The sequence below is a fragment of the Ischnura elegans genome, chromosome 13 (genome assembly GCF_921293095.1).
Source record: "Ischnura elegans chromosome 13, ioIscEleg1.1, whole genome shotgun sequence".
NCBI classification, from domain to species: domain Eukaryota; kingdom Metazoa; phylum Arthropoda; class Insecta; order Odonata; family Coenagrionidae; genus Ischnura; species Ischnura elegans.
Window position 1 is genome coordinate 4618568 of NC_060258.1, and position 23158 is coordinate 4641725.

Genomic DNA, 23158 nt, shown 5'->3' on the forward strand with positions numbered 1-23158 from the left:
AAGTTGAACAGCTGTCAAATATTAACTAGACTGAACTGAGAAACATCAACTGAATACGTTGGAACTACAGCAGACAGATCCTTACCACATCAAAACAACCCACCAAATACGATAATATTCGTCATTGAAGGCCAATAATAGTAGCCCTCAGGGAGAAGATTAATGACTCAACACAAAATATCTAATCAATGGCAAGAATATGTTTGTTCACCACTCCTGGAAGCCTTTAAGTTCATGCACAAGCAAATAACAGAAACACTCCTTACATGGGTTACACAAACGAGCAATCTACAAGGAATTCTTTGTCCCATTACTTATTTCGCATATCTCGAACTAACTTTGTGACTACTTACGGGCAACTACACACAAAAAATAGATTAAAATTTCGTAACTATTCCCAGCAAGACATTTTACAAACAATTAATAAACTCCTGTATGAGTTATGGTTGATTAACGCATTGAATTACGCAATACCAATTTCAAGAATTATTCATTAGGTACTAACATTAACCCGTACCTGTTAATGCACTTTGTAAGGAGAACCTTATAAGACGACGACAAATTTTAAATGCAACAATCCTTTGATGTTGCAGGAAAAGTAGTACATATAGAATCGAGGATGTTTATCCTGCTAAATATTATATCAAACTTCTTAGATATTATGAGACTAACGGAAACAATTTTCATTATTTCGTCATTGAAATACGAATGAATAGCTGATAATACATCATCACGAACAAAAATTTAAGGGTTATATTAGCGTACGAAACAAATAGTTGTCTTGAGTATGCTAGAGATCACAATAATTGCACGAGAAAAGAGCAAAATACGCACCTCAGTATTAACGCCATACCCACATGACCAAATCTTATAACAATTTCCTACACTCGGAACATGGCACACAGTATTAAGGAAGGTTCCCAAGACTCCGGTAAAGTGTTAATTAGTAGTGTTCTGCGTCATTCCTAAAATACTAATTTGCACTCTAGGAAATTTTTAATTAGTACTCTAGCAAAAACATCGCAATCATCGCTCTCACTGAAGAGTAGAAACAAGCTCGATTGACAAAATTTGGCGCCGTGACGCCGTGTTGATAAACAAATGCAACTACATACATAGACGCGGATGTTTTCCCTCGCTGGTACAACACTACATAGAAATTAAACCAAGGCATAAAAGTATTACAAAAAAGCCGGCGAATAGCTAACACCAACATAAATCGACACCGAAAAGTAATAGTGACATGCGTTATTCATTTCGAGCCTTTGAATTATATTTAAGCACCATATCCACCATTTAGTACTTACGGCTACCCACTATTGAAAATTAACCATTTCACTTCTGATATTCATTAACGCAGAACTCAGGCCTATGTACAAATAAATATCACATGAATCATGAACATTCAAATAGTTAATAAAATAATTGTGGCGTATTTCCAATGATTAGGAAACTACAAAACGAATGATCTAGCCGAAGAAATTGTGAGTTATGTATCAAACGACAGTACCTGATCCATCTGGCTTTAAAAAAACAGAAGCACACGTTATACATTTCGTAGACTCAGGCCCTTGCTATGTAAGTACTCATGCACAGGATAGAATTCAAAGGTGTAATCAAGTACGCAGTAAATGCACACGAAGCCATAACACAATCAAACATAAATGAAAAAAGAGATAATTTAGCAAACAAAAAGCAACTTCTCCCATTGCGGACAAAAAATCATTTGGAGCAAGTACCCGGGCAGAGCACAATCATTCTAACTCTCCTGGAGCAGGAGTAGTGGCGCCAAAAACTTAGTTATATGACCTCTGATTAAAACTTCACTCCATCAAAACAGTAACATACATATGATTACTTGAACTTACTCAGGTTGGAATGCACACTCCCAGAAGCCCTGATTGCGATGGAAGATGAAGAGCCCAGCAAGAGGAATGCTATTAAAACTTCAGAAGAAGACGGCTCTTTCGAAGATGACAACGCGAGCGATTAGCAGGAAATGAGCTAATTTTGGCGCTAGCGCGCTAGTCAGGACAAGTTTCAAGAAGATTCCACTAGATAGCGGGCGAATTCAAATTTCCCCCACCTCGGCTTAGCTCACCCTCCCACAGGCCTACGACTTCGCTTCTGCCCCCCCTCAGAAAGAAATCTTGGATCCACCCCTGGCCATGGACGTCACCATTATTTCAGATGGGAGTTCAATCAATTTATGTTCGAAGTCCACACACTTCCAAAAATAGAGCAGTAATTAGTGGCATCGCAAAATTAACGAAAGAAATTTTTTTTAGATAGTTAAAATCTTTTCATACAGTTCCCAGCGCCTAATACGTGAACTAATTCACCAAATTCGAAGCCTATCCCCACCCCTTCTTCATGAATACCTCCCCCCTCCTCTGTCGAAACCAAGTCCCTCTCCGTCTTCGTTGGGATGACTCAGTCAGGGTCACGAGCATCTTCCCACCCTTCCACGCCATCCCCACTCCATTGGATCGGAGCGTGGGAACGGCGACGACGCAGTTTCTCACAAAAGCGGTCTCTTTGCTGCAAGCGGGGCCAGCAAACGCGAACCACTCCTTCTCCTTACATTCTTGCCTCCCCTCTCACAATCTTAGTTCTTCTCTAAAGGCCGTTTCACACGGTACACGGAATTGCGCAGGTTAGAGCTGCATTAATTTCTAAAATGGCGTGGAATTGCGCGAACGCATGAACGAAATTAAAACAGGGGCTATTTTGCCGTCTCGCATCCACGCATTCTCGCATGTGTTCTAGCAATTCACCGCTTTACACGACGCAATTTTGATTGCGCCTTCACACGTACGTCGGACTGCGCAATTCCGTGTACCGTGTAAAACGGCCTTAAGATTTGGGCTTAATGAATCAAATCAATTGGGTGATTCGGTTCATCTACATCTACATCTACAAATTACCCTGCGAGCCACCTCTAGGGTGTTTGGCAGGGGGTGATCAATAGTGATGGGTCGTTCGTGATCGATTCGTTCAAAATGATTGAATCACCAACTGAATCAAATGACTCATGATTCATTGCGCAAAAAAGTCGATCATCAATCATCAATCAGTCCGACTTCCGGTTTATTAGGTGTAAGTCAATCATCAATCAGCCAGACTTCCTGCTTATTCAGTGCAATTCAGTGATCGATCCTGAGTATTTCTTGTGTGAATAGGTCTACCGTTGTGCTTTTATAAAATTGGTTGTGTTTATCCCGAATAATTCCAGATGATCGCTTTTTTCACCCAATTTCCTACAGTTGTAAGCTCCGCGCTGTGGTAGCAGCGACTTTGTTGAAAATCAACCAATTTTCAAAGAAATTATTATTTTTTGGAAATATGCACGTGCACAAATATACGTATATAACAGAATACCTTTATGGTACCATAAAGGTATTCTGTTAAGTTTTTCTAGAACTCCATGGATGTTAAGATTCAGTTTTTCATTTGCATCGTATTTTAATCCTCAAAATCAACTTGTATAACTCATTATTATGAGGGTGTAAACAAGGCGATAATCTCAAAAAATGTTACATGTGAATGTTATGTTTACATAATTGAAATTGAAGGTACAAAAGTACAGTTGGCTGCATATTTAGGGTGGGTAATGATATAGCCTTATAAGAACATCTCAATCAAGAACGCAAAAGTTGATTTTGCAGTATTTATGCGACTTTAATGGTGGTAAATTACTCGCATACCTTCTAATTAGAATAAATCATAGAATAAGGTATTATCACAGAGTGTCCCAACTCTCTGATGTATGACTGAAGGGCTTTACAGTCACAAAGGAATTAGCAATATCGTATATTAAATAACAAAATCAAAAATGTTGCTCATGACTAGTTTATTCCTTCTGCATGTGCCAAATAAATATAAATTGCACTTTATTATAAAAAAATAAGGAATGCATCTTGCAAAAATAATAAGGCTATAAAAGTAAAAGTGCATGTCATCCCTTCAGTAATAACATCTGCAATATGACATATATGTTCTTCCCTGGCATATTACATATTAAAAATAACAAATCTAGCAATATTAGGTAGAGGCACAAAATCATTGCAAATTGGCGTTGAGGAACATGATTTCTGATACCCTCTTTGAGGATAATCTGTTTCGCTTTTCTGAAAGAATCTGCCCGCTTTTAGAAAATATTCTTTCACACGGTACAGAAGTGGCTGGTATGGCAAGCCGACTATACATTATATCAAAAAGATGTGGATATAAAGTTTTGCGGTCCACCCACCATGCCAGAGGATTTTCTGTTCTCTTAATGATATCTTCTCGCATGTATTTCTCAAATTCAATTATTCCAGCTGCAGTGCTGTTTCGAGTAAGAAAAAATTCTTCCATTGTGTTGTCAAAATCCTCCCATATGGAAGAAGTTGATGGTTCCACAGAGGAGGTGGAATTCAATCGAGGCTCTTCTGGGGCGTTAGAGCAAGCTTGCAGCGTGGACAGCCTCTGTTGAATTGCTCTTGTTGTATTTTTCAATGCAACCTCATTTGTGAATCCATGTTTCTTGAATCGTGGATCCAGAAGCGTGCTTTCTGAGAGGATAGGGTTTGCCTCTATTTCTGCAAATCTTATTTTCATTTGATCAGATATTTTTGTTGCCATTTTTTTTATGCCTTCAGGCAAGTTTGCCTCACTATTTATTCTCTCTACATGCTTTTGCAGAGCTTTACTCACTAGTATAACTTTTGATATTGTCACTTTGTTTTCACTACTTAATTCTACTGTCACTTCATAGAAAAGCCTTAATAGCTCACAGGCTTTTGTGAGTACAAACCACTCTTCCTCAGTCACTGGTTCAATGTCTGTAGTGAACAAGGCCATTGTGGACAGCACAGGTTACCTAAGTGCAATCATTCTTTGGAACATATCATAGGTTGAGTTCCACCTTGTGGGGACCTCCTGTTTTAATTTTAATTCGCTCACCCCAGATTGCTTCTGGAGAGCTCTTAACTTAGCAGTAGCATCTGGCCTACGCTTAAAAAATTCAACTATCTGCTTCACCTTAATTTGTAGTGCAGAAATTTCCTGCACACCTGCTTTAACAATTAAATTGATGGTGTGGGCAAAGCAAGGTATGTGTCTCCAATGACACTTTTTAATAGCAGCCTTTATATTTGCTGCGTTGTCACTCACTACCACAGATATTTTTCCAACTACTTCCCACTCCGTGGCTATTCTTATTATTTCAGCAGCCAAATTTTCACTCGTGTGCTTTCCTGTTAGTTCAAAACAATCTAATAAGTAGGACTTCAGGTCACAGCCGACCTGAAAATGGACTGTCACAGCGAGAAAGCTGTCATTGTTGATTGAGGTCCAGGCATCAGTTGTAATTGACACTGAATGAACTGATCGTAATGTATTCAGTACCATTTCCTTAGTGCTTAGATACAGCTGTGGCACAAGGGTGGAAGATACAGTTTTCCTGCTGGGCAACTTATAATTAGGGTTCAATAGGTATACAAAATTTTTAAATTCTTTATCCTCCACTAGTGACAGAGGATGGTATTCTTTTGCTATCATTTTTATGAGTTGATGGTCTAACTGTTTATGTCTCTGCTGGGAAATCGGTTTATTTATATAATTGGTAATTCGTGGCTGATTAGTAGCAGCTCTCAACACCATTGGAATGACACCCGGAGCTTGGTCAGGTGTAACGTCAGGGCACGGAGGTACAGAGGAGGAAGAATCTTGTGAATTACGAAGGGCTGAGATATCTATAAGTTCCTCTCTGTTGATCTCAGGAGGGATATCTTGGCGACTTAATTGGGACCCTGGATGCTTAAATTTAAGGTGCCTTCTTAAATTACTAGTAGCACCTCCTAGGAAAGACATTACTTGACCACATAACCCACATTTTGCCTTTCCTGATCCCATGTCAGTGAACGATGTCCACAGCAAGCTTCGCTTTCGCTTCTCCATGGTCCTTTGAAATGAGATTTAAATGTAAGGACATATAATAGATAGTTTATGCATGTAACTTTCTATGACAATGAGTACAGTAATATATATGATACACCTACATGATGTATATCTTATACTTTGTGGTATTAGTAATTGAAGAGCGAAATCAAAAATAAATGAGAAAGGATGAACTGGATTTGGTGTTCAAAATACAAAATCGCAGTTCTTTTCCTTCTGACATGCTATTACAAAAGCATGTACGCATTTTTTTCATAAAATTAATTACCTCAAAATTCGTAAACCTTCCCGGGAAATATAAATTCAAAAAAAATTCTGCGTATCTGCAGTACCAATTCGCTACCACCACTCAACCACAGGTTATTAATAATTTCAAATTATCTGTTGACTGCAGTCTCTGTGGTACGTTAATTGCAATCAATTTCTGTCACATCTCGATCATAATTTGCTAAAACTATGTGATTCATTTCAATCGATAGGTCACCGTCAATCAATGATCGGTGTTGATTGGCTAACCGGTTTCATTGGATTGGAACTGACGCAAATCCCTGATTGAATTCAAGATTCAATCAGGGATTTGAGTCAGTTCCATCAAGTCAATCAAAATGATTGATGATCGAAATGATTGAATCAGTTGATGGAATCACCCAAGTGACTTGAATCATAAAGATCGAATCTTTGAAAAGAATGACTTTGCCCATCTCTAGTGATCAATCACCAGCATGCAGCATGCATTTGGACTCCCACATGCACACCACACCGTCCAAGAAACGTCCCGTATAATAACAAACTATACTACTATATGCTGTTAGAAATAGAATATAGAATAGAAATTCAGAAACATGCAGTAAGTTTTACATAGGTTAGTAGGCTACACTACAAGTCATGCAATCTATTTACGCGCTCCATTGCTGCCGTTATAATCTCTTATTGATCGTGGAAAAAATGACATTCGGAATCTGTCTGTTCTGCAATCTATCTCTCTTATTTTATTTATATGATCTGATCTTCCGTAGTACGTTGGCGTCCGCAAGATATGGTTAACTTCGTCAGAAAAGACACTGCTCTTGAATTTATCTAAAAGGTTTAGTCTATTTTTCAATCTACGGTCCGACAGAGATTCCCATCCGAGTTTATGTAAGAGGTCAGTTACACTATCGTAACGACCTTTCACATACCTGGCAGCTCTTCTTTGCACGCGTTCTAACTCTGTTATTAAGCCTTTTTCATGAGGGTCCCAAACACTGGCAGCGTATTCCAAATGTGGTCTAACGAGGGAAAAGTAGCTAATTTCTCTCACTTTGTCGTCGCACTTTCCTAATATTCTTTTAACAAAACCCATTTTACGATTAGCTTGACCGGTTATTTCTCGAATATGTTTATTCCACGATAGATCATTATTGAGTCTAACCCCTAGATATTTCACGGATTCAACTGCCTTTAACTGCGGGCCCCGAATGACATAGTTACGCTGTAGGGAGTTATTCTTCTTCCAGAAATTCATTACGACGCATTTTTCCAAATTTAATTCTAACTGCCAAGCATCGCACCAAGCTTGGATAGCAGCAAGGTCATTCGTTAGTTCATCTATATCTTTGCTGGAACGGATTTCTCTGTAAACTACAGCGTCGTCTGCAAATAATCGTAACTTACTCTGCACTACTTCGCCAATGTCGTTTATATAAAGAAGGAATAGGAGTGGGCCAATGACACTACCCTGAGGAACGCCAGAAGTCACTCTAACCTCATTGGAGACTGCACCGTCTAATACTACTCTTTGGACGCGGTCGCTCAAAAATTCTCTAATCCAGGAAATGACATCTTCGTCTAGACCATAAGATTTCAGTTTTATTATTAACTTTCCGTGGGGTACTTTATCAAATGCCTTTTTGAAATCAAGAAAAATCGCGTCTACTGGAATGTTGTCTTCCCCGGAGACTAAAATATCGTGGGCGAAAAGCGCTAACTGAGTTTCGCACGATCTGCTTTTCCTGAATCCATGTTGATTTCCCATTAATAAGTTTTGCGGTTCACTGATTCCATCACATCTTTCTTGTGATTCTCATTTATTTTTTAGAATGCATAACTCATCAATCACGGCAACGACTTCCTTGGTGGATTTCCGAAGAATAAGCATTAACAAGGAAGCAAAGCTTCATGGCAATGGAGAATAACCTGATTATAGAAAGATCGCACTTGGAATACGTCACTTAAGTGTGGTACTCGTACGAGGTGGGACTGCGAGACGAAATCAACGCATCACAGTGGAGTGCGACCAAATTCGAGATGAGTTGATATAAAGAAATTGCAGTGTTTCCGATATCTCAAACGAGTTAGGAAGGGGATCTCTTCACGATCGTAGTGTGGACCATAAGCTAAATTTACATCGCAAATTTAATACTTAATTTTTTCTAAGACAACGTGTCAATTCCTTCCTATGCGGTCAAATTAATGATTACTGGACAATGAGACAAAAATATAGGAAACACTTCCAAACTGAGAAATCTAAAATGCAATTATATCTTGTAATAAAAGTAGTAGCAGTGGTGACTTCAAACATGCAATTAATTGCGTCAATCACGAGGAAAACTCATTGCGTGTTCATATTTGTTCTATTGTTCCAAGCTAAATTTACTTACAGGAGAAATCGCGAGAGTGATGTTAGGGATCTGATATCTTGGAAGGTTACAACAATATGGCAATAAAACTTCAGGAAAAGAATTGAGTCAACAATTCGGTCGTTTGAAAATGTATGTGGATGAAATCAAGAGAGGATTAGAGTTTTCTTGAGCAAATGTTCAAAATGACATTGACATGTCCATATCAATTTCTGAACCATATAGTAAAGTATAAAATGGGTCACGGCTCTCTTCCACATAGGCCCGGGTTCGAGAGATGTTCACATGTAAAGATTTCTCGCATCATGACTTCGCACGTGTGATCCCTCCCAGTGGCGCCCACTCCATGGGGCCTGACGGGGCCCGAGCCCCCACAAAAATTCGTTACAGATGTGAGGAAAAAAGTGTCAGGCTGGTCAATTTTCCCGGAGTGTTCAGATATCGGCCTTCCAGTTATCAGGGTTCCAATGTTGATCATATGGCTCTTATAAATTGCTCAAAAAACATCAAACTCACTACTTATAAAATTTACCGGGGCAAGGTCCCCGGTTTGGCACCCCCAAATATTTTTTGTAAGTCTGCACCCCTGATCCCTCCCTCTCAAATACCATATGGTATTCGAGTAGATAAAGGCTCCTCATTCCCGTGCCTTGATTCGTGGGACACAGATTAGTCTCATTGGAAACCAATATTCTTTCTCTCTAATAGTTTTCGAAATCGTTGTTGCAACTCATCCACATTCGTTTAATTTAATTACTTAGTATTTTTTTTATTTCACACGGTGGCATCAAGGGTTTCGTTATCGGGGGCACAAGGATAACCCGTATCACAAAACGAACGCAATGATTACGGGACCATATTAAAAATCTTGCATATTTTTTCCAGGGTCTGGGGGGGAGCAGTCGACCCCTTCCTCCCCCCTATATCCTACCTTTTCACAGTAGTTTTGGGATTTTAAATGGGACTCCGAATCGCGCCTTGCCGTGCGAGTTTGAGGACTTGTACAATAACTAACAAGTGAATTTCCGGGTTTTGTGCCCATCCTAGCCCCAGCCACAGCAGCCCATGGCAGTTGCTTATAGAGAAAAAAACTCAAGGGGGAGGTTCAAAAGATATCTTGAGCTATTGTCACTTTTGTAGTAAAGACAAATAATTAAGTCACTTATGAAGTCTAAGAAAGTTTTATTTAAACTGACCATACTCATGCAGAGACAATGCCATCATATGATAATAAAAAGTTACATTGGTGATTCAGCAATGTTAGGCAATGCGGGCGGCCCCGATAGAGGTGGACGCGCCCCCGATAAGTGCACGGGGTGGTTCCACACGAGGCAAGCAGCACTCATCCTAGTTTTAAAATGAAACGCAGTCTTTCGCCAGACACAGGACAAACACACAGGACAGTGAGGAGCGCTCTGAGCAGAAACTGGGATAGTATTCAGGACACGAACATGCTATTATGCAAACAATAAAACTACTAGTTAGCAATATTTAAACGAAGGGTAAGGAATTATTAATTCCTTGGTAGGAACCTGCTAATGAAATTGGAACTGAAATAACGACCAATTCCTTATTTAAATAAAATCTTTTATTATTTAATCTGTAATAAATACCCTTTAATGATTTTCTGTGGTCTTCACATGGCTTATTTACTTTACAACGTTCAGGAATTTACTTTCAAAAGCTATAAATTACCTCCGATTTGAAATTTCCGTCTATTTAGTAAATCCTTGATACCATTTGTTTCTATCCTAAATCCTATCCGAATCTGCTTTCGTCACCAACATATTCTTTTTCTTGACTAAGATGATATTCGTCCATTATTCTTCAACGACTTTATTTTCTTTTGGTTTCGTATGCCAACGCACTTCGCTGTTTCCAAGCAACTGCGATGATAAGCAAATGATAGCGGCGTAGCGTGGAATGGGGGCGTCTGGACCCCCCCAAATATAAAAACCCAATCACTTCGCTTTATAAAGGAAAACAAAATATCGAAAAATCATTCATTTACGAAAGATTTATTTGACTGAAGAAGTTTCATTCGATATTTAAATGTGTCAAGTTTTGTTTAAAGCCATCTACCAGCTACACCCTTTTTAAACCCCCCCCCCCCTGGTTTTGGACCCCCCGAACGAAATTCCTGGCCACCCCACTGGCGTATTTGGACTCATCATCAGTTCTCTCTCCCGAGTATTGTCTCACAAAGATTTTCTTTTGGTCGGCAAAGAGGGTATTCGTCCAATGTTCATCCACCGCTTTATTTCTTTGTATTTCGTGTGAATTCCCTACGTAATTTCCAAATAACCGCAATGACGGGGAATAGAGCCGAGAAATAGGGCCTGTAGGGGAGGGATAAATATTTTCAATGGAATCGTACCGTGGAAGAGTTTACCTCAAGAAGCCGGTAGGAGCGAAAGTAATAATTAATATTTATTGTTTTTTTATTGGTTTTCCATTTTTACATTATAGTTTTCCAAGGCGCCGACTCCATGGGGTCATAGTAGGCCCGAGACCACTCAAAAAATTCGTTATGGGAGTGAGGAAAAAATGTGTAAGGCTTGTCGATTTTCCCCGGAATGTGTCCAGATATCGAGATTCGAGTCATCAGGGTTCTAATGTTGATCATAGGGCTCTTATAAATTGCTCAAAAAACATCAAACTCACTACTAATGAAATTTCCCGGGGCAAGATCCCCGGTTTGGGCCCCCACAATATTTTTCTTAAGTTGGCATCCCTTTATTCTTCCTCTTTTTGTGATGAAATTGTGTATTTAATAATAGTGTATATTTTTTTTGTTTTTCCGTTAAACTATAATTTTCACGTAGAACCTCAACATTGAGCATTTTAAAATAGATGCTTATTAAAATCTTTAAGAACAAAAGATAGAGGGAAGACTCATTGATGAGTTATTTACTTTGGAATTGTCCATGTTGCTGGAATTGATGGCTAACAAAATCAAAATGTCTGTAATTAACCCACAACTGGTTACTACGAATCTGCACTTGAAACGATTATGGTCGGAGAGGTTAATTTCACTTTCTTTATAATGTAATAACGGAAATGTAACCCATTTCTCTACTCCCCTTCCGGATGGCCGGCCACAAACTCGAAAAAAAAACTTTTAAATTGTGGTCGCGAGTGTGTGAAAGAACTGACTCCAGTTCACAATCAAGAAGCTTATTAAAAGAGCATGGTGTTCGTAACTTGGTCATAATTCAGCGAAATCGACTTCTTTTTCTCTACTCACATATAAACAAATGGGTTAAGAAATACTCCGCAGTTATGTTATCAATTCACTTTAAATATTAAATTGAAATAATTTAAAGGACTGCCAAACGGAAGTAAAAAGTTAGTGAAAAAATATATTGGCCTGTTTACATGATACAAAGGACTGTTTACAAGATGGATTTAATGTACTAGTTTGGTGAATTTGTTTGCGTGAATGATTATTGTGGACTGGAACAAAGGCCTACCCAGGATCATACCTAGGGGGGGGCAAGCAATAGTATAGGGGGAGGCAAGCCAAGTTGTGACATTTGAAAAAATAGTTTTATTTTGGTTACATATGTTATACTAATGCATACCTTTTTTCGTGGGCTTGAAGAAATTTTGTTGAACACTTTCCTTTAAATTCAGTACTGATTTTCCTTAATGACTGTTGAGATTATGGCTCCCCCCCTTCCCCACGCTGAGTACGCCCGTGGACTGGAATGCAACATGTACGAATGCATTAATCAAGCAGCAACAGATTCCATATCCTATTCATGCATTCGCAAAACATGATATCACATGATCACACAGTTTATTTTGGCGTTCATTCTCCCTTTCATACTCATAGGCATTAAATAAATCGTGTAAATATATCGCGTAACCTATAGACTTCATAATGAGAATTTCAGCTTCACCTAAGAGGCCGATTCTAAAACGAAGAACTTCTTCGTGTCAGGGACGACCACTGGCCAGCCGTGATGAGCGCAGACGCGAGATTTGACTCATCAAGAACTCCATTGAGATAAAGCGTAGGGATGCTGCGTCTCCTAAATGCTATCATCCCAATGGCTTCGCTCTTATCTGGTTAATGTGGACTGGGGGTGGCCATCATGGCGGAGGGGGCCGCGTAATCGGAAGCAGACCCCCATTAACATCCTTATCGCCCGATCGCGTCTCAATCCCCAAACTCAGGGAGCGATCTTCTAATTCAATGCTTTGTACTCACTTGACGGCACCAGATGCAGAATATTAGAGTGGGATATTTGTTCCTTGAATTTATATAAAAAGCGCGGACAAAAGAAGCAAAGAGTTTGCACTTCCAGTTCTCTCTAGTTAGGAAAATAGTATTCCGACTCAGTCGCACTGAAATGAGAGTGTTCCCACCCTCATCAAACTAATAATACTAACCAAAGATCATAACCAGAGTGGAGTGAATATTTTTTCATAGACTGCGCTCTTCAGTAAATGGACATGAGAATTTCAAATCTCATATTTAGGTGAAACCAGAGGAGTATTTTGCGGAGAATATGTTATTCATACGGTATTGACTATTACAATTAGCAACATTTTTATCGTAAATAAATTAAAATGTTTTCATTAAAACGACATATTCCTTTTAAGAGCTGCATAATACAGTTCACGACAACAACAATATGCGTCATTGTATCTTCATTGCTCCTGTGTCTATTGTTTAGATGTTTATGTCTCCTCTTGTTGCTGTACTTACCCGTTTAAAGAGAATGTGGGACACATATATCTTTTTATATCCCATTAATTCACTAACTTATTTGGGAAGGAAAAAATAGCGATAGATTCAATACATTTGCTATTTCAACATGCACAGGCAGATCTAGGGGTGGGAATACACGGGGGCATGTGCCCCCCCCGGACACTTAAAAATATGCAAGATTTTTAATACGGTCCCATTACCATTGCGTTCCTTTTGTATTACGAGGTATCCCTGTGCCTCCCCCCCCCGGAAAAAAATCCTGGATACGGCCTTGCTTGTCCTCCCCAGAAAAATCGTTGATCCACCCCTGACAATATGCGTAAAGTAAGGAAATCAGCGAATTGATATACCTCCGTCTCCATAGACAAAAGACGTTCAATTGGCGATCACGAAAAGAATTTGCTCCCAAACGGAGAAGGTAGTCAGCGTCTTATTTCAGTGTATTTTCTAACGGGGTTACCCATATTTTACGGACGGCAATATGCTACGGAAGATCAGATGATATAAGTGAAATAAGAGAGATAGATTGCAGAACAGACAGGTGCATAATGTCTTCTTTTCCACGATCAATAAGAGATTATAACGGCAGCGATAGAATTCATAAATACATTGTATGGATTGTAGTATAGCCTACTGACTTACATGGGCGCATCTAGAAATTAAGGCTGGGGGTGCAACTAATACCAACGTGTGTAGTCGCATGGAATACTCACCAGGATAAGCGGTAAGGTTAATGAGTTGCGGAATTTTAAAAATAAATGGTTCAAAATGGTGAAATTTACTGGTTTCTGAGGGATATTTTATTCGTTTATGTAAAACATAATGCATATTTCTTTCTTTTATTATTATTTCTAACAGCATATGGTAGTATAATTTTTCAGTACACGTTACGCTTTTTGTACCGTGTGGTGTGCATGTGGGAGTCTAATTGCATGCTGCATGCTGGTGATTGATCACCCCCTGCCAAACCCCCTAGTGGTGGCTCGCACGCTATTATGTAAGTGTAGATGTAGATGAGAGAAACTATGAAAGCATTGAAAAGGCCTTTTTCTCCTCTTCACCTCCCCTCCATTCATTCCTTCCTTTGTCCTGTCAACAACAATACAATTGAGAGAAGTTGTGGGTCGGAATATAGCGGCCATCTGCCATCATCGCAATTACATGGAATCTACGAAGGGGATTATTAAAATCTATCCATTCATATAACCTTGCATGGATTCTTATAGCATTCTTATATAACCATTGGCTGGCTTTGTCTTTGCATGAATGAGAACGACTTTATTTCTAATAAGCATAATAATTCCAAGAGCGTACAGTGTGTATGTGACGGTCCTCTTACAAGCTGCTCGGTCACCCCCTGCAAAACACTTAAGAGGTGACTTGGAGGGTATTATGGAGTTGTAGATGAGGTAAAGAAAGAAAAAAAAGGTTTATGAACATTGAACGAATATCCTCTTTTTCAGGAAAAAGATAATATTTGTGAAACTATACAAGAAAGTAGATTAGAAGAGGATTAGGGATAGAAATGTAAACCCATAAAGATTTATTACATCCACAGAAATAACAAATTGGAGGTAAATTATAGGATTTCATTATATAGATCTGAACGTCGTTAATTATTTAAACCATGGTTAACGTCACCAAAATCATTCAATAGTATTTACGATAAGCAAAATAACATCTGATTTAATTTTTATCAGGAAGTGATCGACTTCAGTTTCAAATATCATTAGAAGGCTACCACCAACGAATTAAGAATTACCAAATTACCGTATAAATATTGCACCGACCAAAAGTTTTCTTTGCGTGGCAATTCGTTCGCATCCTGAGCACCCTTCCTGCTTTCTAATCTGATCCTCATCTCGCTGTCCTCTGTGTTTGGAACGTGTCTGGCGGGAGAGTTTGTTTCTGATTAAAGTCATTACGAGTACTGCTTGCCTGTTGTAGATTCAACACGTACGTATATATGTGGTGCACGGGGGGTGCCCTTTCCCCCTCTAGCGGGCCCCCCCTACATTGCCTAACATTGCAGAAACATAATTGTGACATTTTAATATCATAAGATTGTTTTTTCAATTGTGGAATTCTCGGTAAATGCCCAAAAAAGGTGAGAGAAATAAGCTACCTGACTCTAGTGAGGCCTCACTTGGAATTAACTGCTAGCGTGTGGGACCCTTACGAGGTAGACTAAATGGCTGAAATCAATCGAGTACAGCGCAGGGCTGCCAGATTTATGATGATTTGTTACGACGCGAATTATGGAAATTTCCACGAAATTAACTTTTTAAATAAGAAAATAAGACATGGTTCCGTATACCAATGAAGCCGGAGCGCTGTAAAAACGAAATTTTTTGTTGCGTGGGTTGGTAATTTTTTCAGAGTCGATCCAAGGTAATCAGGGTGAAAAACCTCCCGTTTTCGAAAGTATGCAATGATTCCCTATGATAGTGGAACAAGTTGTTGTACATGACTTCGCTTAATGAGGAAATGAGTTATGGTTCCTTATACCAATGGAGCCGGAGCGCTGTAAAAACGAATTTTTTTGTCGCGTGGGTTGGAAATTATTTCAGAGTCGTACCGAGGTTCTCAGGGTCAAAAACCGCCCGTGCATGCAGGTATACTATAATTCTATGATCGTGGAAAATATCAAGAACCAGGCTTCCTAAATAATGAAATGAAGCATGGTTCCTTATACGTATGCAGCCGGAGCAATGGAAAAACGAAATTATTTATGCGTGGGTTGGGAATTTCTTCAGAGTCGATTTAAGGTCCACAAGGTCAAAAGCCGCCCGTTTTCGCAACCATATTATAATTCCCAATGATTTTGGAAAATTTCATGAGCCTGACTTCCTAAATAAGGAAATAAGACATTGTTCCTTATATGTATGCACCCGTTGCACTGTAGTGCGAAATATTTTGTTGCTAGGGTTGGGGATTGTTTTCAGAATCGAAGCGAGGTCTTCAGGGTCAAAAACCGCCCCTACTCGCAAGTTAATTATAAATCCTTATGATCGTAGAAATTTCCATGGAACTGACTCAATAAATAAGGAAATGAGGTTACTTACACCTATGCAGCCGAAGCGCTGTAAAAACGATTTTTTTTTCGAGTGTGTGGGAAATTTTTCAGTGTCCAACGGACGTCTTCAGTGTCAAAAACCGGCAGTTTTTGAAACTATATCATGATTACTTATGATCGTGGAAAATTTCATGGCCATGACTTTCTAAATAAGGAAATGAAACATGATTCTTTATATCTATGCAGCCGGAGCGATGTAAAAACGAAATTTTTGTCGCGTGGGTTGTGAATTTTTCAGATTCGAACCAAAGTCCTCAGGGTCAAAATGCTCCCAATTTTGCAAGTACATTATGATTTTCTATGATCGTGGAAAATTTCATGAACCTGACTTCCTAAATAAGGAAATCAGACATGGTTCCTTACACCTATGCACCCGGTGCGTTGAAGTGCGAAATATTTGGTCGCGTGGGTTGAGGATTTTTTCATAGTCGAACCAAGGTCCTTAGGGTCAAAAACCTCCTGTTTTTTCAAGTATGTAATGATTTAGGAGAGAATGGGTAGCGAGTCGGTACCCGAAACGTCGGCGCTTTTAAATATTCTAACCCGCGCGGTATCCCGAGAAGATTTTTCTAAAGTTGTTTGCTGGGAAAGTGTAAAATCATATATATAATGATTCCCAATGATCGTGGAAAAATGTCATGCACATGACTTCTCTGAATAAGGAAATAAGGTATGGTTTTCTTATACCAATGGAGCGCTATAAAAACCATTTTTTTTCGAGTTGGTTGGAAATTTTTTCAGAGTCGAACCAAGGTTATCAGGGTCAAAAAGCGCCCGTTTTCGCAAGTATATTATGATTCTTTATGATCATGGAAAACTTTCATTTACCTAAATAAGTATTTGAGGTATACCTATGCAGCCTGAATGCTGTAAAAACGAAATTTTTGTCGCGTGGGTTGGGGATTTTCTCAGTGTCGAACCGATATTTTCATGGTCAAAAACCGCAAGTGTTCGCAAGTATGTTGTGATTTCCTATGACCGAACAAAATTTAATGAACCTGACTTCCTAAATAAGGAAATGAGTCATGGTTCCTTATACTGATGAGGCCGGAGCGCTGTAAAAACGAAATTTTTTATCGCGTTCGTTGGAAATTTTTTCAAAGTTGAACCAAGGCCTCCAGGGACAAAACCCGCCCGTTTTCGCAAATGTATTATGATTCACTATGATCGGGGAAACTTTCATGAATATACTTCTTAAATAAGGAAGTGAGACATGGTTCCTTATACCTATGCAGCCGGAACGCTGTAAAAACGAAATTTTTTTCGAGTGTGTTGGAAATTATTTCAGTGTCGAACTGAGGTCTTCATGATCAAATACTGCCGGTTTTCGAAAGTACATTGTCATTAACTATACTCGTGGAGAATTTCATGAACTTGATTTCCTAAATAAGGAAATGAAACATGGTTCCTTACACATATTCAGCCGGAGCGCTGTAAAAACGAATTTTTTTGTCGCGTAGGTAGGAATTTCTTCAGAGTTCATCCGAGGCCGTCAGGGTCAAAAACCGCCCGTGCTTGCAAGAAAATTATAATTCCCTATGATCGCGGAAAATTTCATAAACTTGATTTCACAAATACGGAAATGAGACATGGTTCCCTATACCTATGCACCCGGTGCGCTGTAAAAACAAAATTTTTGTCGTGTGGGTTGGGGATTTTTGAAAAATCGAACCGAGGTCTTCAGGGTCAAAATTCACCCATGTTCGCAAGTATATTGTAATTTGCTATGACCGCATAAAATTTCATGTACCTGACTTCCTATTAAAGGAAGTGAGACATGGTTCTTTATACCTATGCACCCAGTGCGCTGTGGTACGAATTTTTTTGTCGCGTGGGTTGGGGATTTTATCAGAGTCTTAGGCCCGTATCCAGAAACCTCACTACTGCTAGATACGTCATCAGATGATGACGTAGCCGCTGTAGCGGCCGAGCACCGCTACGGGCACCGCTGCAAAAGTCTAGTGAGGTCCATGGCACACTACTCGCTACAAGTAATATGGCCGCCGGGTTTCGTCTGCTTATCGTCTCGCATTTATTATTAATAATTATTGATGTTTAAAGGGCTATAAGCTCATGATAATTATTTATTATTACTTAAAAAGATAGTAAGAATGCTTCAATAACCATATTTTATCCTAATGAGTAAATATTTTACCTAATTTAACTACCAATAAATACTGTCAACAATACCGTGATGAAACCTCTTAGGATTCACCGTTTTATTTGCAATTAACTTCTAAACGGACCCTGTCATGCCTTGAAAACCATTTATAATTAAATACAAATAAATTAGGGACAAGAATGTCTCGCCTTGATGCTTTTGAAATACCTTTTTACGAAAAATAACCATTGTCAACGCAACTATGCTGAAACCTCGTCGACTTTGCCATTCTAATAGCTATTAACTTTGGTATAGACCGTGGCTTTCCTTGAAAACCATTAATATTATATATATATATATAAGTGCCCAAATAAGGCCCGTATCCAGAAACCTCACTACTGCTAGATACGTCATCAGATGATGACGTAGCCGCTGTAGCGGCCGAGCACCGCTACGGGCACCGCTGCAAAAGTCTAGTGAGGTCCATGGCACACTACTCGCTACAAGTAATATGGCCGCCGGGTTTCGTCTGCTTATCGTCTCGCATTTATTATTAATAATTATTGATGTTTAAAGGGCTATAAGCTCATGATAATTATTTATTATTACTTAAAAAGATAGTAAGAATGCTTCAATAACCATATTTTATCCTAATGAGTAAATATTTTACCTAATTTAACTACCAATAAATACTGTCAACAATACCGTGATGAAACCTCTTAGGATTCACCGTTTTATTTGCAATTAACTTCTAAACGGGCCCTGTCATGCCTTGAAAACCATTTATAATTAAATACAAATAAATTAGGGACACAAGAATGTCTCGCCTTGATGCTTTTGAAATACTTTTTTTACGAAAAATAACCATTGTCAACGCAACTATGCTGAAACCTCGTCGACTTTGCCATTCTAATAGCTATTAACTTTGGTATAGACCGTGGCTTTCCTAGAAAAACCATTAATATTATATATATATATAAGTGCCCAAATAAAGTTGCAATCACCAGCTTTGTGTCTCTGATATCCAAAATTTGCGTAAAATACTCAAAGCGACAAAGTCGTCTTCCAGTCAGCTACGTCCATTCTCAGTTACTGCTAGTTTGAATAATTTCAGTTCCGAGCCATTGAAAACCATGTTCAATTACGTGAAAACTTTGATTTATGCCGTCACAAAAATGACGAGTTAAAGTTTAAGGGAAGGGTCGATGGAAATGGCATATTGCTTCTCAGTCCGTTTACAATAGCACATGATATTCATCTCATAATGAATGTCACGTAAATCTTCGGACGTTGCAATACAATACATGTATCTATTATATTACCTCAAAGTCTAAAATATCCAACTATACCAATGCAATCGACAGTTGTACGAGTATATTTGTCAACCACAATGACGAATTGCGCAAGTGACACCAAGGATTATTCAGCAATAAATACCACCACAAGAATTACTGAGTTCACAAACTTGTAGTTATTAACGTCGTAAAACTCACTTTCAATTCAACAAATAAAATGATCACACTTTACAAGAACACTTGTCCAAAAAAAAGTACTCACGAAGAAAATCAACATCAACACGACACGTACTGTTACTTCACAAATCTAATTAACACAAATTGCAAATAAAATTGTCCAGGAAATGTTCACACGAAGAAAATCGGGAGCGAATACACTAACTGTAACTTCACAAATCAAATTACACATACATTGCGGACACAAGAAGTCGGTAATTAGAGCGAAACATCGGCAGCGACGACCCGTACAACTTAATAACGGCACTATTTTAAAAAAATGCTCACTTTCCTTTCATTTCGCATTGTCAACAATAATTGTAACAGATGAAACATTTTATTTAAAAAATCATCAATAAAGTCAGCACCGAAACTAGGGTGTCCTGAACAAAACTTGATGAGGTTACTCTTTTCCGCCCAGATTGGTGCATTTTCGGGGTGCGGGGTCTGGGGCATCGGCCGGCTTTCCCCGGCGGCAGAGCCGCCGAGGCCAGCCGGCAATCACCGGCGATCGACACTAGTCGAGACACTTGGTACACGTCGCGAGATTTCTGAACACGAAGATTTATCAGCATGTACCAGCTGGTTCTCAATGATAACTTTGCCGATTTAAAGGGACACTTTTCACATAATGAACGGAACCAGATTCACAGAAGAAACTTGAAGAACCAAGAAAATCCCATGGAACCGAGAATAAATTCCGTGTGAGATACCGCATCTCCTAAGACATCTTATTTCCACGAACACCACTAAAAAAGAGAAATTATATCAATAATTTCCATTCAGATTTTAAGAACTAGACAAAAGATTCTCCGCTGAAATTTCACAAATCACGGCCTAATAATGTGCTTACCTTCGTTACGCCATCGTGCCGATTAAAATTCAACCTCCACCTTCTTCCATGCCATAGACTTTAAAGAAAGACTCACAGCATTGGTTTTCTTGCACTCCAATACAACTTTCCTATCAATAATTAGTTTTAAAATCAAACTCTTCTTCTACGCCGAGATTCTTCTTCCAACCCGTTTCCATTTTGCTTACAAACAAAGTCGCGTTGTGATATTCGTTATTCAATTGTCGCCCTTAGTTCCTCTCAAAGCCCGCATAGTAGGGACTCAAAATGTCGCTAAATTCGTCTACGTCATCAATCCAGCCCAAAATAAATGTGGCAACACTGCCCCCACCCATTTGGAGCGTTTTGGAGTAGTGAGGTTTCTGGATACAGCATTCAGCGGTGCGCGCCGCTACAAGCTGAAGCATGGTTTCTGGATACGGCCCTAAAGTTGCAATCACCAGCTTTGTGTCTCTGATATCCAAAATTTGCGTAAAATACTCAAAGCGACAAAGTCGTCTTCCAGTCAGCTACGTCCATTCTCAGTTACTGCTAGTTTGAATAATTTCAGTTCCGAGCCATTGAAAACCATGTTCAATTACGTGAAAACTTACCTATAATGATTTATGCCGTCACAAAAATGATGAGTTAAAGTTTAAGGGAAGGGTCGATGGAAATGGCATATTGCTTCTCAGTCCGTTTACAATAGCACATGATATTCATCTCATAATGAATGTCGCGTAAATCTTTGGACGTTGCAATACAATACATGTATCTATTATATTACCTCAAAGTCTAAAATATCCAACTATACCAATGCAATCGACAGTTGTACGAGTATATTTGTCAACCACAATGACGAATTGCGCAAGTGACACCAAGGATTATTCAGCAATAAATACCACCACAAGAATTACTGAGTTCACAAACTTGTATTTATTAACGTCGTAAAACTCACTTTCAATTCAACAAATAAAATGATCACACTTTACAAGAACACTTGTCCAAAATAAAGTACTCACGAAGAAAATCAACATCAACACGACACGTACTGTTACTTCACAAATCTAATTAACACAAATTGCAAATAAATTGTCCAGGAAATGTTCACACGAAGAAAATCGGGAGCGAATACACTAACTGCAACTTCACAAATCAAATTACACATACATTGCGGACACAAGAAGTCGGTAATTAGAGCGAAACATCGGCAGCGACGACCCGTACAACTTAATAACGGCACTATTTTAAAAAAATGCTCACTTTCCTTTCATTTCGCATTGTCAACAATAATTGTAACAGATGAAACATTTTATTTAAAAAATCATCAATAAAGTCAGCACCGAAACTAGGGTGTCCTGAACAAAACTTGATGAGGTTACTCTTTTCCGCCCAGATTGGTGCATTTTCGGGGTGCGGGGTCTGGGGCATCGGCCGGCTTTCCCCGGCGGCAGAGCCGCCGAGGCCAGCCGGCAATCACCGGCGATCGACACTAGTCGAGACACTTGGTACACGTCGCGAGATTTCTGAACACGAAGATTTATCAGCATGTACCAGCTGGTTCTCAATGATAACTTTGCCGATTTAAAGGGACACTTTTCACATAATGAACGGAACCAGATTCACAGAAGAAACTTGAAGAACCAAGAAAATCCCATGGAACCGAGAATAAATTCCGTGTGAGATACCGCATCTCCTAAGACATCTTATTTCCACGAACACCACTAAAAAAGAGAAATTATATCAATAATTTCCATTCAGATTTTAAGAACTAGACAAAAGATTCTCCGCTGAAATTTCACAAATCACGGCCTAATAATGTGCTTACCTTCGTTACGCCATCGTGCCGATTAAAATTCAACCTCCACCTTCTTCCATGCCATAGACTTTAAAGAAAGACTCACAGCATTGGTTTTCTTGCACTCCAATACAACTTTCCTATCAATAATTAGTTTTAAAATCAAACTCTTCTTCTACGCCGAGATTCTTCTTCCAACCCGTTTCCATTTTGCTTACAAACAAAGTCGCGTTGTGATATTCGTTATTCAATTGTCGCCCTTAGTTCCTCTCAAAGCCCGCATAGTAGGGACTCAAAATGTCGCTAAATTCGTCTACGTCATCAATCCAGCCCAAAATAAATGTGGCAACACTGCCCCCACCCATTTGGAGCGTTTTGGAGTAGTGAGGTTTCTGGATACAGCATTCAGCGGTGCGCGCCGCTACAAGCTGAAGCATGGTTTCTGGATACGGCCCTTACTTACGTTTCCAGGGTTAAATATCCGCCCATACTCGCAGGCATATTATGATTCCCTATGATCGTGGAAAATTTCAGGAACCTGGCTTCCAATAAGAATATG

The 23158-nt window shown here is 39.1% G+C and overlaps 3 protein-coding genes across 3 annotated transcripts in view; all 3 read right to left on the reverse strand.

Annotated features, from left to right (window-relative positions):
• LOC124170222 overlaps positions 1–1897 on the reverse strand; it is a 29945-nt gene extending 28048 nt beyond the window's left edge. The window contains exon 1 of the mRNA XM_046548927.1: positions 1869–1897. The gene's annotated coding sequence lies outside the window, so the exon portion shown is untranslated. The remainder of the gene's footprint in view (positions 1–1868) is intronic.
• A 2165-nt stretch (positions 1898–4062) lies between these two features.
• On the reverse strand, positions 4063–4845 carry LOC124170395 (zinc finger BED domain-containing protein 4-like). Its single transcript, XM_046549115.1, has one exon. It carries the CDS (start codon positions 4843–4845, stop codon positions 4063–4065), a length of 783 nt encoding a protein of 260 aa, XP_046405071.1.
• Positions 4846–4860: 15 nt separating this feature from the next.
• On the reverse strand, positions 4861–6279 carry LOC124170396 (E3 SUMO-protein ligase ZBED1-like). Its single transcript, XM_046549116.1, has one exon. The coding sequence runs from the start codon at positions 5941–5943 to the stop codon at positions 4861–4863; it is 1083 nt and encodes a 360-aa protein (XP_046405072.1). The 5' UTR covers positions 5944–6279.
• Between the last annotated feature and the right edge of the window lie 16879 nt (positions 6280–23158).

Bases quoted from the DNA above. Each gene is read 5' to 3' on its own strand.
- LOC124170395 (XM_046549115.1), bottom strand. From the start codon at position 4,845: ATGGCCTTGTTCACTACAGACATTGAACCAGTGACTGAGGAAGAGTGG.
- LOC124170396 (XM_046549116.1), bottom strand. From the start codon at position 5,943: ATGGAGAAGCGAAAGCGAAGCTTGCTGTGGACATCGTTCACTGACATG.